The sequence below is a fragment of the Anopheles stephensi genome, chromosome 3 (genome assembly GCF_013141755.1).
Source record: "Anopheles stephensi strain Indian chromosome 3, UCI_ANSTEP_V1.0, whole genome shotgun sequence".
Lineage (NCBI taxonomy): Eukaryota > Metazoa > Arthropoda > Insecta > Diptera > Culicidae > Anopheles > Anopheles stephensi.
In genome coordinates this window covers 46,489,953-46,506,517 of record NC_050203.1, presented here as the reverse complement: position 1 = coordinate 46,506,517, position 16,565 = coordinate 46,489,953, and the positions used below count along the sequence as shown (strand labels likewise).

Below are 16,565 nucleotides of genomic sequence, written 5' to 3'. Positions count from 1 at the left end.
AATCATAAAATTAATTGCAGGAGAACGAAACGAAAATGGCAGTAAATATGTGCAATTGAAACGATAATTCATTTTATAACAAAAAGAAAACATTGTTAAACTTAAAACCAAGTGTGCTTGTATGAGTGAGTGTGCTTGCTTGCTTGGGTGGAGACGGTGAGCGAATGTGCGAGTGTGGGTATTATATGTTTTTTCTTCTTTTGGTTCTTACATTGCTATTTTCGTGACAAAAAAGAACAGTAGAATTGTGCAGTAAAATACAACGACAAAAATTGAGTGAAAAGTGCGTTTCATACAAAAATGGTTGGTGCGCTTTCACGTAGTAGTGCATAGTGGTAGTAGTAGTGAATACCAGACATTTCGAGTGCAGTTCGGTGCAGTAAAGTGATCACAATCTTAATACAAAAAAAAAGGTGGCCAGTACATACATTGCTCATTAGCTTTGCTAATCGCTTTCCGAAAGTGCACAATACAAAAATCAAAAACATTCTATAGCAAATTCTTCGTTTGGGGGAGCAAAATGACAATAACAAACAAAACATAGAAAAACCGATAACTAAATCCGAAAAAAGACAACCAAACCAAACTTGCTTTACACTGCACGACAAAAATCAATCAATTAAAGTGGTAACACAAAAGTGGTTCGGTGCGGTTAAAAATCAGTGCAAAACACAACCCAAAAACACAATCCGTCAAAAAAACGTGGCATGCAGTTGTTGTGGCGAGCGCAACACAAAAACGGTTTATATGGGTAAGTTAATTGTTGTCCGTGGGTTGGTTGGTGCTTGTTGTTAAACGTTTGCTTCTAGCTGATTTGCTGGCGGTGCGTTTAGATCGTAGGCATCGTGCGGCGGTGCGATGATAAGGAATAGAGTAGTAGTAGTAGTATACGCAACAGCAGTACACAAATTGAATCCGTTGCTATTGAGCGTGATTGACATGGTATCGGAAAAACGTACATAAACAGAAAAACAGAACGAGTGCGCAGAAGAAAATTACGGTGCGTGTGGTGCTGACATTGATCTCTAGCGGCATAAGAGCATAATAAACGAGTCGCCGAGAGGGCGAACGAGAGTGGCTTGCAGATATGAATATTGGAATGAAATCTAAGGTACGGTGCGAACAAGAGTGCATCGAAACGGAAATTGGTTTGGTGCGTAATAAAACGTGTGTGCACAATTACTGACAAAAGGACCAAGATAGTTGAATAAAACAACACGAACAGTAACAGTAACATATATGTACACAGTCACACAAACACACACACACACATACATGAAGATCGGTGCAGTTTGGCAAAATAACATTAGATGGAACTTTTTTAATTAAATTTAACGTCTGCACATAGCCTGTACGCAAATGAACCAGTAGCCATAAGAAAGGAGTGAGAAAAATTACCGTTTCTTTGATGGTTTGTGTAAAGCAATTAGGTTCGACGTTTGACATGAGCGCACACACGTTTGTGTCGAAATGTGCAATAGAAATAGAGAACGTTTATCAATTAGTCCGATGGGTTTGGTTTGTTCTTGTTCGCGTTTTCATGAAACAGTTACCGAATTTATAGAAGCATAGTATGAATGAATAAAAAAGTTGACTTCCGTTTTAACGACAACCATATCAAACGACGTATTCAATGCTGGACGCCATATTCCTCTTCCGCGGGCTGGGCTAGGGTGTAGGGTGTCTTAATGCTAAGGTTATGTTGAATATAGTTTTTGAACGCAGTTTTTATATGTTAATTACAAGTCAGTATAAGCTTCAAGCGTACCCATACATTGCTCACGCCTAATCGGATAGAATTAAGTTCGAGATGCCTTAGCTGCCTCCTGCCTAGATTGCACAGTTCTTTTTAAACGTTTAAATTTCGGCTTTAAAAATGCCCGAGAAAAAGCGCGTACTACCTTTTACACCTTTTAAAAACGGAAACAAGATGATCGATCGGCAGCAAATGTATCACACAAATAGTGACGGCAGAAAGAACGAACCCTCTCAAGACCAATTATTTAACCGAACCTTACGCCAGGGATTGGATTTTATGGCCAGTTTTTAGAAGCCATTTTGGTCCCACCAACAAAAAAAAAACCTTATAGCGGGACATGAATTTACCGTTCACATTTGGTATGCGAAAGGTAAATGTTTATTAATGTGATTAATTTTTATTAATTTCACTGTTTGAACTTTCGGCGCCGCGCTGCTGGTGTAGCTTTCCGCGCGCATTTACGGATGATTTTTTCCTCTTTATACCCATCCGTTTCAGGGAAGGAAAAAAGCACGTAACAGCACCACCGGGCGAACCGCCCGCACGCAAAAGGATCGTCGTCGTCGTCGTCGTCGGTAACGCGAAACCCGTAACGTCACCGGTGAGAAAACCGGGCGCGCACCGAAAATGAAACGGTTGAACGGAGACGGGTTTTTAATGTATTCATTGAAACGGTTACAGAAACAAATTAATTTTCTCGCCAGGGACCTATTTGAAGTCAAAACGGCGTTCAACAGGCATCAGCAGTTTTTTGGGCAAAGATTGCTCAGCCAAAGAATTGTCCACGAGAGCACGGGTGGTGCACGGGGTTTCGGGATTCGCGCCGCGCTCTTTGCCGCGCAAATGCCGTTGCAGGAACAGGGAAGGACAAGCGAGAAAAAAAACGACAGACAGAGATTGAGTTTGTCGCTGTGCCGCGCGTTTATTTGCACATGATTATTTCTTCTCTCTTCCGTGGGCGCATGTTTACAGCCGAGTTTTGCAAACTTTTTTTTTCAGACGACCACAGCTTTGGGCATGTGGGGATGGTGCGCGAGCGACCCAGGTGTCATGAGCAAGTTTTTGAAGGACGTAGAGTGAAACAAAGCAGCACCCGGGAAAATGGAAGCAGAAGACGAAGCAAGAAGGAAGGCATATTTCACTTCACCTGGGCAGTGAATCAAAAAGTCAGACCTCGTCAAACGAAGCGTGCAGGTAAGAGTGTCATGGAATTACTCCAGCGTTTTTAACGGCTCCCGCAGGAGTCATTAAACTTTAAAACAAATTTTGAAACAGAAACTCGACTGCTAATTCAGCAGCAGCTACTACCACCAGCCAGCCAGCGAGGCCGGGCCGGCGTCCGCTTTGAGGCATCTGGCATTCCTCCAGCAATTCCACCCTAACCGCCACCACCTCCACCACCACGATACCGCCGTCATTGTCCAGCGGATGAAAATGAGCGTGTGGCACAGCGCAGGGTAGGGGAAATTGAAAAGTTAAGCCATACGAAAATTAGGTTTCTTAAATTAACCTACTGTACTAGGACATTACCAAGGGAGAGGGAGAGAGAGAGAGAGCGCAAGATTTGTGATGGTCGCTCCCAAAACACAGCGACCGGTAACCTTTTCTGGACGATTAAAAGGGATTTCTGTTGCATTCGACCCAACATCCAAACCTTGCCGTGGGGTTTTACGTTCAAGGAATCATGATTTTCATCACAGCTGCCACAAAAAGATTCGCCAGCAACTTTAGTCTTGAGGGTTCTTGACTCAATTCTGGACCGCACAGAGAACGTTGTTAACGTTGTTCATTTAATGTTGCTTCATAACCGCATGCTACACTCGTATGGGTACGCTTATTGGCTCTAAATGTTTTGCATTCGAAAACTATATTCTATTTAAATGTTCACAGAGAATTAAAACATAAAAATGCAACAACAAAACTGTTGGAAAAAACGATGGTTTTAATTCTCTGTTCATTGGTTAAAAATTACGGAAGCAAACACATGAACGCTTAATGGTATGAATCTATTGTATGATACGCTCCCATGATCGGCACCATTTGCGGCTTTTGCTTAACTTAACCTATCAGTTCTGCATGCGAAAACAGAAATGACTCATACCAGTACGCATTATGTGTGTTTGCTTCCGATTGCAAAAATCATGCCTTAATCTAAAAATGCATCAACCGTTCTAGCGTTGCACCATGAAATATACTGTCTTGCAGTCTGGAGATGCTGCAAAAAATCTACTACACGCAATATTGTTTGCACTGCGAAGAGAGAAACAGCTCGGCACCAGCGCATTCGTCCTCGCGGAGCAGCTTTAGAAAAATAACGTTATGATGGTTCAAAATTCAAAAATTTGTTAAAAATCCTCGCTGCAGTTAAAAAAACAGTGTTGCTTGTTATGTTTAGAACAGGTGGCTATCAAAATCGGGACTATTTAAATATTTTACCTTCAAAATACAAAACACTTTAGTGGTTAGTTTAACGGGCAGAGAATTTGAACTGCTTTTTGTTGGTTAAGCTTGTTCAGGCGTATGTGTGGCGTGTCTGTTGCTGTATGTTCATGTGCATGGTATTGTGTTTGGTTAGCTGTGTTAATCACGCCTGTCTAGACGCGGGTTTGATGTTTGTTGTAGCATTGTGAACATAAATCAGGTGTCTGAGATGTGAACGAAATAATCTAGCATATGGTGCAATACATACCGTCTTCATGAGTGCGCACCGTGTACGGGTACGATCGGGGTCCGTCCCCAACGGAGGTACCAGCGAGGACCCAAATCTTGTACTCGGTCCAACGCTTTAGCTCGTCCAGGACGATGCTAGTCGAGTTGAGGGTGGTTACCGTGGCCTCGCTATCCGATCGCCCCACTTCGACGAAGAACACCTTATAATAAACTATGGCCCCATTCGATCGTTCGACCGGTGGTGGCAGCCAGGACACGTTGATAGTGGTTGGGCTTGTCGCTTCGACAGTGACATTACGGGGCGGTGCACCGGGTACTACGAGTTGGTCAATGGTCAGGCATTATTGGTGGTGCAGTATAACGCAAAATCATAGCGATAATTGGGAAACCGAAAGGGGAAAAAAATAAAAGAAAAAACGGAAAGGAAAATAAATCAAACATGAATCAACTTACGAGCAATCATACTTTACTCAAATAAACTTAACTAATAACATCAATTGTAATACGGAAGAAACATGAATGTTCGTCTGGTGACATCCAGTACAGATAGACTTGTATTTTTTGTGAACACTTCATGCATTCTTCCAATGTAAAAGGAAAGTAAATATTTTAAACATAAAAACGCAATGTAACAAAACAACTTACGCACTGTAACGGAATAGTAAAGCAAACGATCGAAATAATCTCAACCGAAACTAATCGATAAACAAACGAACAAAGTCATTTAAAACGGTGCATCGTTTGGTTAGATTTTCGTTCGGGTTTTTTTGTTTGTTCTTCTCTTCATTCAATCATATATGGTTGTCCCTTTTGGCTGAGAAGTACAGAGTGCTTAAAAAGCCGCTAGTGCACTAAATTTGGTGGTTTTGCGTGTCATATCCGGACAGTTAGTAGTGGAAAACAAGGTGCAGTTTAACGTAAAGAGGAAATAGTTTGTATCATACACATTGAAATTGGTGCTCTTCAAAACGGGGAAAAAAAAACAAAACGAATTCGAAACAAGGTGCTTGTTTGTGGTGCAGAACAATTATATAGAGAAGAAAGAAAAAAACGACAAGGAGAAGACTCCAAACCGAAACAATTATGCAGAACGAAACTAATCGAGATGGAAACTTTCTGTGAAAAACTCATACGAAATGTATCGGTGTCGAGAATGTAATGTTTTTCTTCGTGGTGCAAAGCAAGCTCTACTAAATACGGTAAGCGATGGCGAATGCGGGACACTTACGGGTGTGGTGGCTACTAGTTGCATACTAACTCTTGATACATTCCAACCGGTAACGTAAGGCTTCTACGTGCATTTATCGAACAACTAATAGTACAATCAACGCTAAATTCATTCCTTAAAACTGATTTCTTGATCGTCGGCACAATGCCAACACCAATTGCATTGTAAATGAGCGGTGCAAATGAAATTTTAAACACAAAAAAGGCGACTTTAGTAAGGAACGAAACCTGAGCAGGGAACAGCACAAATGCGGCCTTCGGTGGGTGATGATGAAGAAATGAATAATGAAATGAATTGTAAGACAGCACAATTGCGATGGGAAAGAGTGAAGCGGCACAAAAGGATGAAAAACGAAAAACTAATTAAAACCGACCATTGAATGGTGAAATATTAATATTGGCACCAACGGGGCGCAGTATGCAAAACAAGACCACATACGTGTCGTGAAAGGCAGTGGATGCGAGTGGAACAGCAAACGCAAGACCAATATGAAAATATGAAAAAAGTAAAACTCAATTCAATATAAAAAAAATACACACACACACAACAAAAGGCAATAAACAACATTCATCAGAAGGCAGATGTCCTCGGCAAATGCGCTCAATTCAAAACTACAATGCAAAACGATAAACGACGTTGTGCCAAGCGTATCCACACCGACACGAGGTTTAAGTGTTCCATGCAGAGGACAGTAATGTTGGCCAGCGTGTGTGTGCGTGTGTGTGAGCGTGTGTTTTGTTTTATGCAATGCCTTTTGCAGCACAATTATGTTTCCATAAGAACGAAAACCAAACGCTCCAACGAATATGTGGTTTCGGTAAAAAGCGCATTTAATGGCGTGCACACGTTAGACATTGCGATGGTAATGCTCCCGGGCGCGTAATGAGAAGAGCCTGGCATATCGGGCATTTACGATTTATTCTTTTCAGCTCCACTCATGCGTGGACTTTGATGTGTGATACATGCATGAAAATAATAAAAAATTGACTAAAATTGAACAGACAGACGGGCCATCGTTTGAATTGGAGCTTGAAGATGTTTGTGGAAGTTTAACGAAACAAAGTGGAGAGAATGTTTGGATGCAAGCATGTCTAATCCTGATACTATACAAGCTTTTGTATGACTTTTTTCAATTAACTATCAAATTACATTTAAACAAATAAATATAAAAACAATAAAAAATGTAATTACATCATTTAGCCTGAGAGGTGATGAACGTTGAATGTGCGTTTTGGGGAAGTAAGTCTTTAAGACAAACGAAAGTGGATAAATGTCACACAGTAAAGCACAACCAACCAACAGCACTACTGTACGGGGTGGGTAAAACATCGTTTTAAATAAAACATGAATCAATTTCAATAAAGAAAATAACAGACGCGACAAAAAAAAATGGTCAAATGATTCATAAAATTTGATTGCCTGTATTTAATTAAATCCATCGCTCGAGGGGAAGGGACGGGATACTGAATCAAATTAAGATAAAACAAAACAAAAAAGCTGCGGTTGAAAAAGCTTGAACCGAGCAAAGAATGGATGAGTGGATGGATACTTTTAGCTCTCAACTCTTTACAAAGGCCAAGCGAAGTGTACGCAAAACAGTGCACAAAGAATGGCAGACACACGAAACAAAACAAACAGACCAAACAAAACAAAAAATTTAACAAACCTTACTACTCGTGGCTTGAGGCAAAGAGTTACGCAAAAAAAAACCGGGTTGGAAGAAAAAGGGTACTGAATAGGTGCTACTGTTCAAGGTACAGGTATATGTATGGTATGGTATAAATATATATTTATATGTACGTGTATATGTACGTATTAAAACACGAACACTATCGATGTGCAGTTACGCAGAGCGCTCAACGAAGAGAGTTATGGTGTGGATGGGTAAGTAAAGATGTGATAATAAAATTCAGAAGATGGAATGAATGAAGTGGAAACTAAAAGATGGTCGATAAAACAAAAAACAGAAGGGAAATAGAGAAACAAAAAACACACACAAGTAAACCAAATACGAAAGTCGACGGACGGAAAACGGAAGTGCATGAGAAACACGAGGAAAAGGGGACGCGCGACCGCAAGCAAACGGACGACGCAACTGAGCAAGAAAGCGCAAACGGAGCGAGAGCATTTTCCGATGGCGATGAGAAAACTGTTAATCCTTTTTTTTTGCTTTTTGTTCGCTACTGCACGGCGGCGGTTAATTAACGATTGCCTTTCGACCGACCCTTTTTGCTTCCGGTTTACCGTTTTCGCTTAATGCCAACACATAACTAACGACTGGCCTTCGCGAAACTGTCGTTCCCTTCAGCTAGTCGGCGCGTTTTTGCTTCGCGCCCGGGGTTTGCCGTTCGGAAGGATTCGCACCTGACGCGATCCTTACCTGAATGATCTTTGCTGCTGGCAGGGCGGGTCTGGTTTCACTGCTGCTGCGCCTGGATGTACTTAATTTCTTTCGACATTGTTACGGACCTCGACCGTGGGTGTTTCGGTCTGTATTATTTATTCCGCGGAAAGGTTTTTTGGTTCTCATTTTGCGAGATATTGTTTAAAGAACAGGTCCGCAAAAACAAACACTGGCTATTCATATTCATCCAAAAAAGCAAAAAAAAGAACGATCGGCTGAAGATTGAAGGGAATACAAAAAAAAAAAACGCTGCTCCATTCATAGCGTGATTACGATCATGGTAATGCAAAATTGGTGGACACATAACCCGGGTACTACTTCTACCGAATCGAATGCTTATTTATGTTGAGCATCATCCACGCTTCCTTCGCCTTCAACTCGCCACCCCCCGTGCAATGATCGTCTTTGCTTCACCGAACCGGAAAACTGGCACACGGCAACGAAAGGGTTCGGTAGTTTATGAAAATATCTTTCCCCTTTTTTAATTAAATTTCCAAAAAAGTACGATAGTACACGAATGCCGGGCGCAGAATTGCGTAAATAAATACGCCAAGAAAAAGGCAAAGAAAAAGGGATAGCGGGTTATGCCATCCATTCTTTGTTTCAAAGAAGTAGACTAAACTCAACAAGAAAAAAAACACACACACACCCAAAATCAATACTGAGCTTCTCAGCCAAACGAGCAAGGGATCGTCTTATACGGACGGCACCGACAATCAAGGAAAAGGAAAGCTCGGTACGAATTATTTGCCCCGGCATTTTTGTGCCAAAAATTAAAGCAAAGAAAATGGACAGTAAAAAAAAGTATCTGAACACAGTAGTCGAACACGCACGGATACGCACCTCGGCCCGTCCAGATGAGTCCACAAGCGGGCGATTTCTGCACCGTTTAGGCAGAAAATTAAAATAAAATAAAATCAAACATCCGAAAGAAAAGCTTTCCATCGGCACGGGCAACAGGCGTAGAGGAAAATTATCCAGCAGGCAGCAGCAGCAGCAGTGAGGATTTTTTGTTTTTTATCATGTTGTGTTTGGGCCCTCTCTTCATAGCCCTCCGTTCGAGCGATAGCCGCAGGCGGAAGCAAGTCTTGCAGAGCGGGAGGCGAGCATTAGATACACCCCAAGAAGAGAAGCGTTCTTTTCTCGTTTGAAACATTGTTCATGTTTCCTTTAGCATCCTTTTAACGCTCGCCCTATCATTCTCCCCAAACCACGTCCCTTTGTTACCCCTCCCGGCAATGGATTTATGCCGAACCTTTTCTCGGGCAATCGTACTATCGGAATGAGCGAATCCGGAAAGTCTGCCTCCCCTGGCTAAGAATATTGATTCCCTTCCTCGCCGTTCCTTTTTGCCAGGGCACTTGCTAAACAGTAGATCAAGAAAGCTCGTTTCAACCCACCCACATCACCCAACCTTTTACTAGCGGAGCCTTCCTTCCTTGGCTTTAATCTTGCACACGCACTTTCCACGCCGATCCACGACAGTCCTAGGTCGACAGCACATAAAAAAACATAAAAAACTTTTTGATCGAACCAGAGCGTCGGATCGGATCGGGTGGCGGGGTGCATAGCGGCTGGAAGGCTCCATCTTAAACGCAGTAAAGTTGACTTTCATTTGAAACCCCAATTAGGCACTGAGATCAAATTAGATCTAGCCCGCCGTCGTCGTTAGATCTAGAGCATTCGATCGAGGGGGGGACATCGATCCGGGGTATGTGTACGAGAACGCGGGATATTGAGTGGTAAGGTAAGAAAAGGGTTTACTTACCGTACTGTTTGGTTCGTACTGGTATCGGAGGCGTGGTGGCACCCTCGCCCCGTTGGGATCGTGCCGACAGCCAGAAGTAGTACAGTGTGTCCGGATACAAGCTGCTCAACGTGTAGGTCTCGGTGTTTGGAATTCGTCTGCTCCCAGGCATCGTGGTGGTGGTAGTAGTAGTGGTGGATGGACACGGACACGGATGGACGCACGGGGAAGAATTTTAATTTGTGATTAATATTAATAAATTTTGTTTCACCTGCCGGCTTTTGCGTATCGGAGAGGAATTGTTTGGCGGATAACGCGCCTGGAAAAGGAGGTAAAAAAGGATGGAACGAGGGAACAGGCTGGACGCACAAGCCGAGTATCGCGCGTGGTCTGCTGCTGATGGAAAATGGATGGCGAATCGCGTGAGTGGGATGAAAATGATTTTCATAAAACACTGCCCTTTTTTCAACCCGGTAGCACCCGGGGTAGCTCTGCCCCGTGTGGAACGGGTTACGCACTCGAGAATGTCGCACCCAGCCCAGCCCAGAGTACCCGTAACAACCCGTAAAATAAAAACACAAAAAAGAAAATGACCAAGTGTTAGAGCTCTATCATGTAGCTCTGGGCTCTGTTTTTCTTTTTGGAGCTGGGGCGTGCTTGATTGCGAACCCTGCTTGATGATGGGAATTCGCCGGTGGAAACAGGGAAAGGAAGAGCGGACAACCGTGAAAGATTGGATGTTGGGAATTTATCAAAGGTTTCACCCGGTTACACGAACCAGGTAGGTATGCTCGCACGGAATGGCTTACGGTGGAGAAACGAGAAACTTTTCCCGGCGACCGCGATTGGTTTTATGAACTCTTCAATTTGGTGGTAGCTTTTGCCACAACATGCCTACACCGAGCGATAGTCCGACCAATGGAGCAAGGTTGCGCTCGGGCAGGCTAAATTTGTGGGTGACGCGCTGGAATTTTGATGAAAACCACGAACACGGGGCAGTAAATTTCGTATGTTATGACATTTTCAACAGAAACTTTTCTGCGTTCAACATTCCGGGTGTTCCGCCATTTTCATCGCCGAAGCCGTTTCTGTGGCTGCGGGTACGGAGCCGGTTTGAGCAACACCGGCTAGTTACATTATCATAAACATCATAATTTGGCGATAATGGATGGAGCCCTGTAATTGTTTCGACGCGCCGGAAACGGAACGTGTTCATTACAATTAATAAATAATATATCCTGTGGCAAGCGTGACAATATTCCGTTCGCTTTTCGCGGTTTCTCTCGGTGAATGACGGGCGAATGTGTTAACTGCCACGACGAATCACAAAAGGTTGTGTTTATTCAGATGAGCCCAACGAACGCAGTTTTGTCCCTCCATTGTACAAGGTATAATGTTTGGTGGTTACTATTTGGAACATTATTACCTACTCAGGGGTTTCGCAAGAATGGGAAGAAAAGAATCTTCAGCTCGAAAATTAAACTTTTTCCCTGACTGTGACTGAGGGAAACAAAAATGTTAACCCCATTATGCCAGAGAACGTAAAAGTTGTCCAAAACTCGCTAGTGAAAAATCGGCTCTATGTTTGTTTTATTTTTTTTTGTATGCAAACAGCAGGGAGCTTTAAAAACAAAAATCCATAACACATACACATTTGCTGGTGAGCTGCGTTCCAACCGAGGGACGAGGGGTTAAATGAGAGTAGCCCCGAAAGGTTCACTAATTTTTCACCGCTTCAAAGTACCCGTTGTGATCGAGTGCGCGGTGTCAATATTATTCAATAATTTAAATTTCAAATTACCCCACGACTAATGTCTCTCCTCCGGCACCGTCGTGCGAAACGACGAAACGGTCGCACCGAGCGAGATGAGCCAAAAGCTGAGTGGTAGAGAATGGTAGTTGCCGGCAGGGCTGGGAAACGGGGAAAATCGTGGGTTAAAGGCGGGCACTGCTTGCTTTGGCAAAATATGACAATCGACGAAGGGCGAGCGGGGGGTTGGAAGGGGAATGGGCACGGACAGAACGGACATGTCGTGTTGACATTAGTTTGGCATCCCATAGAGAACTGACAGATGACGGACTATTCTTCACTGGGCCGTGATACATGTGCGGCACAGTACATAAAAGTCTCCCATCACAGTCACAGTGTCTCCCTAATGCCACTCGGGAACTTCACTAGGCCCATCATTTCGGTGGGTTTAGGAAATAGACTGGGCTGGTGTGGATTTGGTACCATGGTGCCGGCCATTGTTATTGTTACTATTTTTTGGCAACTACTAAGGCACGCTGGACGTGACGTGACGTGTGTGGTAATGGGAGGGGTTGACACCCCTGCGGGAGCGCGGACCCAGGAGGGCACAAACAATAACAACAAACAAAACAAGTGCCTCCACTAAACAGTTATCAAGTGCGCTATTGTTATGAATGCCATTCGTTCGTTCCGATTTGCCGACCAAACGAGGAGGATAGAAGCATCCAACCACCAGCACACTCCATGATGCGGCGAGATAATGAAGGAAATAGAGTTTACGCTTGAAACAGGACAGCCCACCATCCACGGACTGGGATCCACGGTGCAGAGTAAATCGCGGAGCATTATTCACCGGGATAGGATTTCGGCATTTGCGTCGGGAGGGGGAGAGGGAGCATCTAGGGACGGTGGGTGGGAGGAAACATATACATACTGATGATGCTGCTCGTTTGCATAAGTGTCATTCCAGTACAGCTCGTAGTGTACGATGTTCTCGCCCGAGTGAGTCGGCCGAGACCATTGCAGGGTGACAGCTGTTTCGCCGACATCGGTAGCCCGAAAGTTGCTTGGTTGCGAGGGAACGCCTGAAAATAACAGCAATAAGCGTAAGAGAGATGGTAAGCGCATGTTGTTAAACGCAGCTAAAAAACAAGTTCTTTGCAATTTCATCGTGCCCCGCTCGTGGGTCGCTCGTGTGTGTGTGTTTGTGTGCGCCCGGGAGATGCGGGAAAAACTCGCAAATGCAAACACGCCAACCAACAAATGGAGTAAGTGCTGGTGGGTGTCATCCTAGTGTCATTGAGTGTGGCGCCACCGCACAGTGGCGTGGCTCGTCCGATATCACGATGCACGATGAAGGGGGGAACTCTCGGGGACATAAGCGGCCGACGCGAGCAGGTCGTCTCCAAACGGGTGTTGGGTGTGAATGAAGAGTGAAAACATTTGGTTGTAATTTGCATATGCATAAACATGTTGTATGAATGTTTGATAGGAAACAATTTAATTACATTGAGATTATCGCCGGTTTCGATGACAATCCAAAAACCTTTTATCCTCGGCTCATCTTCGTTTTTGAATGAGGGGCGGTGTTAACGTACGCATTAGGATGCATCAAAACGGAGTGCATTTCAAATCAAATGCATTGACTGGAGGGCCATGGGACTTTGGCATATTTGCGTACGTTGGAAATGTCCAAACACGTGTTGGTAGTATGTTGGTGTTGGTTTTGCTTAAGCTTTCCTTTCCGTCAGTCGCATTAAGAATTCGACTACAATAAATAAAATTTTCCAAAAGTTTTTTTATTTATTTATTCATCAAGAACGTTCTGGCTGAATTGCTGTCCAAAAGCTTGAATTGAAATTAATATTTGAAGGTGCGTGTTAATATCAGTCCACTGGATAGTCCGTTGGAACAGTCCGTTAAATAGAAGTCCATCTGTTTTAAGCCATTATTCTTGCCCTTTTGTCTCATTAGTCGGCAATGTGCAATGAACAGCGCAGCATGAAATGGACAGTTGCGATGTCAAAGTGACAGTGCTGCTGACTCTGCATTTCAGCCGGACCTGTCCCCGTTAAGTTTATTAGTCAATCTCAGCCAGTGCTCTTTATTCCGCGCGATGATAGCACACTTGTCACACCTCCCCATAACTCCCACAGATGTGGAGGTGTGTCCCGGCGAACAAAAGGGCAAGACACGGGCAAGAGAGATAGTGTTGGATTGATTTGAGGGAAAAGTTAAATTGAAATAACTTTTGTACCGCTCCGGGGACGAAAACAATGGCAAACGTTCGCTCCACCGCCCTGCAGATGGAGATCCCGCCGGTCGTGGAGGTGCGGGAGCTTTGCAGAATTGTCATTATGCTTTCCGAGTCGGAGGACACTTGCAGCAGCTCCCGACGTGCCCAAGGAAACCTCTCTCGCGAGCCGAGGCTCGCAAAAAGTTGCCTGTTCGTGTGTCAAAGGGCGCTGCAAAATGAGGATTCTTGAATTTTGTTGCAGCGCGCTATGTCTAATTTGACCGAATCTGTAAAGAAACTTGATGGCTTTTCTTGCCGTCGCACAGTTGACAGTTATGCTTGAAACGGCGTATTGTTTCACGAAAACATGCGCTGGATGGATGCTGGGGAAGATGAATGGCTTCATGTTCACCGGTGACATCTGGTGGAATTGAAAACGGGTGGCAACACTGACTGACTGGGACTGAGAAGCCGATGCCGGTAAAGGGGTGTATAATTTGAAGAAAATAGTTAAACTTCACTGGACGGAAATCAAATTAGCTTCTCGAGCGGTTTTATGCGCCGGACGACATCGTGACGGATTCGCGACGGTTACCGAGAGCATCAGTAGAGAGGAGTCGGGAGGACGGATTTAGTACAATCTGTTAAATTGAGCGCAAAGTTGATTCTATTTAACCCGGTTTGTCACTAACTATGTCAAAGTTGCTAACTTGTTTCAGATGTTTGTCTCGTTATTACGGTTCGGGTTTTTGCGGCTTGATAGCCGACCGTTCGTTAGACCTATCGTGTGTATCTATCCACTATAATATGACTCATCGTCTTGGCATTCGTAGTTTGCGCTACTACTATTAGAATATTCTTGTTCGTGCTGTTCATTTATTGGTAAATTAATATCCATTTGCGAAACGACTTACCTTGCTGTGCTTTGACTTGTACCGGATTGGACAAGGGACCGGCACCCATTGAGGTAAATGCTTGCACCCGAATAGTGTAGATGGCATGCGGAGTCAACTCCGAAATGGTCGTCATGTCGTTGGTTTCCATCTGCGAGTCCCACGATGCTTCGGGCTGGTTGGGGTTTGTTGTATAATACACTTTGTAGCCCTGATAAAGCATAACCAATAAACAAACGATTAGCATTCCAAATTGTTAAACTAAAAATTATATTAAAAAATAAAGTTATAAAAAAAAAATCAACTCCAACTTGAAACATGTGCACCCATTCCTATGACAAGTTTGCATATTTCGATAGCAGCAGACCCGTAGCGAGCAAACACATTTCATTACGTCCTGCCCGTAACCTAGAGCTTGTTAAAGTCCTAACCTTAATGATCATATTAATCAACAAATCCATAAAACGTTCATTACAACCAAGTCGCCGGGCATTACCGCAACGGTGACGGTGGGCCATTATCGGACACACGCATCACAAAACGCATCCGAACCCGGGCCGAACCTCCTATGTTGTTGACCTGCGACGCTATCCGATGGTCATGTAAAATTACACCAAATTGCATTAATAATTCACTGTTAATTACGCTGAAACATCTCATAAATTATTTGCCACGTAAACGTGAGCTTCGCATCAGCCCAGAAGTCTCTCGACTCTCGATACAATTATTGATAGTTCGTTATCTATTGCCGGGCCACATGATGGACAAACACCGTACTGGTGGCTGGATCTTTTGTGGTTCAAGAAAATGCCCCTTTGTCGTTGGCGTCGGTGGCCGAGCAACACAATTATTTAATTATCTAGTTTAGGCTTCCCAGCTCATCGTGCAAGTGAGTTAATATTATTTTTTAATTACAATCACATTACAGACCGGGACGGAACTCTCTCGCAACAAGGAGCTACAGTGTCTATGCTTTATCAATGGGAAAGGTTCAAATGGAGTGAAATAATTGTTAGGTTCAGCAAAACAATTTGCATGGTGGAATTTCGAGAAAGGCTAGCTGGCTAATCGGTTTATGTTACCGAATGAAAACAAAACGAACGAACCCTGACTCATTAACTGAATGGTGTTCGCGGCACAGTGTCTGATATATCAATTAGTACATTGTTCATTGCGGATGCGTGCGCGTTTAGAATGAAAGCTAATCGACTGTACACACACACGCACATGATAGCCCTTTGTTGATCGATCAGAGTGACGCTGATAGCTGCGGCAGGCGTTTATCGAATGAATGTTTTAAAAAGGTTCTATTTATGGCTAGCTGGTGAAAATTGTAGGTGAACCCGGGGCGAAATAAATATGCCAAAAAAAAGAACGGTTATTCTATCCTGTGTGTGCACTGCAGGCACTGCTATAAATACACATAACAACCAATTTTATCCGCTGGGCAAGGCTTTAACACAAGCGTGCAACGGGCAAAAAAGTTGTTATTAAATTTGTCCTGCACAATTGGAAGTAATGGGTTTTCTTTTTGTCGGTCGCAACAGCCGATACGCGGCAACGCTCAGTACAGTACTGCTTCTATCTATCCGCTAGCGCTACTCACGGTTACTTGTCCATTAGGAGTCTCAGGTGGTTCCCACGTAATAAGCATTGTCGACGAGCTTAACGGCTTCACTTCGATGTTTCTCGGAGCACTTTCCATTTCTGTAAGTAGTTACGGTCGGATGAGACAAAAAAAAAGAGGATAAGGCAACGCGTTTCACGCCGCTTGTTTTTGTCTTTCTTTCTTGCTTAGTTCGAAAAGTCCAACTTGGCACTTGAAAACTACGCACGGTGGGGTAATAATGATGGAAATATTAGCTTACTGCGAATAAA

At 43.6% G+C, this 16,565-nt stretch overlaps 1 protein-coding gene across 10 annotated transcripts in view; it reads right to left on the bottom strand.

Annotated features, from left to right (window-relative positions):
- LOC118511175 (tyrosine-protein phosphatase Lar) overlaps window positions 1-16,565 on the bottom strand; it is a 242,242-nt gene that overhangs the window by 25,220 nt on the left and 200,457 nt on the right. For 8 of the 10 annotated variants that reach the window (XM_036053921.1, XM_036053924.1, XM_036053926.1 and 5 more), the window contains 5 exons: window positions 16,294-16,394; window positions 14,709-14,898; window positions 12,493-12,643; window positions 9,830-9,966; window positions 4,449-4,745 (listed from right to left, as the gene is read on the bottom strand). In XM_036053921.1, coding sequence (XP_035909814.1) covers window positions 4,449-4,745; window positions 9,830-9,966; window positions 12,493-12,643; window positions 14,709-14,898; window positions 16,294-16,394 — 876 coding nt within the window. The remainder of the gene's footprint in view (window positions 1-4,448; window positions 4,746-9,829; window positions 9,967-12,492; window positions 12,644-14,708; window positions 14,899-16,293; window positions 16,395-16,565) is intronic. The other 2 variants (XM_036053928.1, XM_036053929.1) reach the window with 1 other exon arrangement.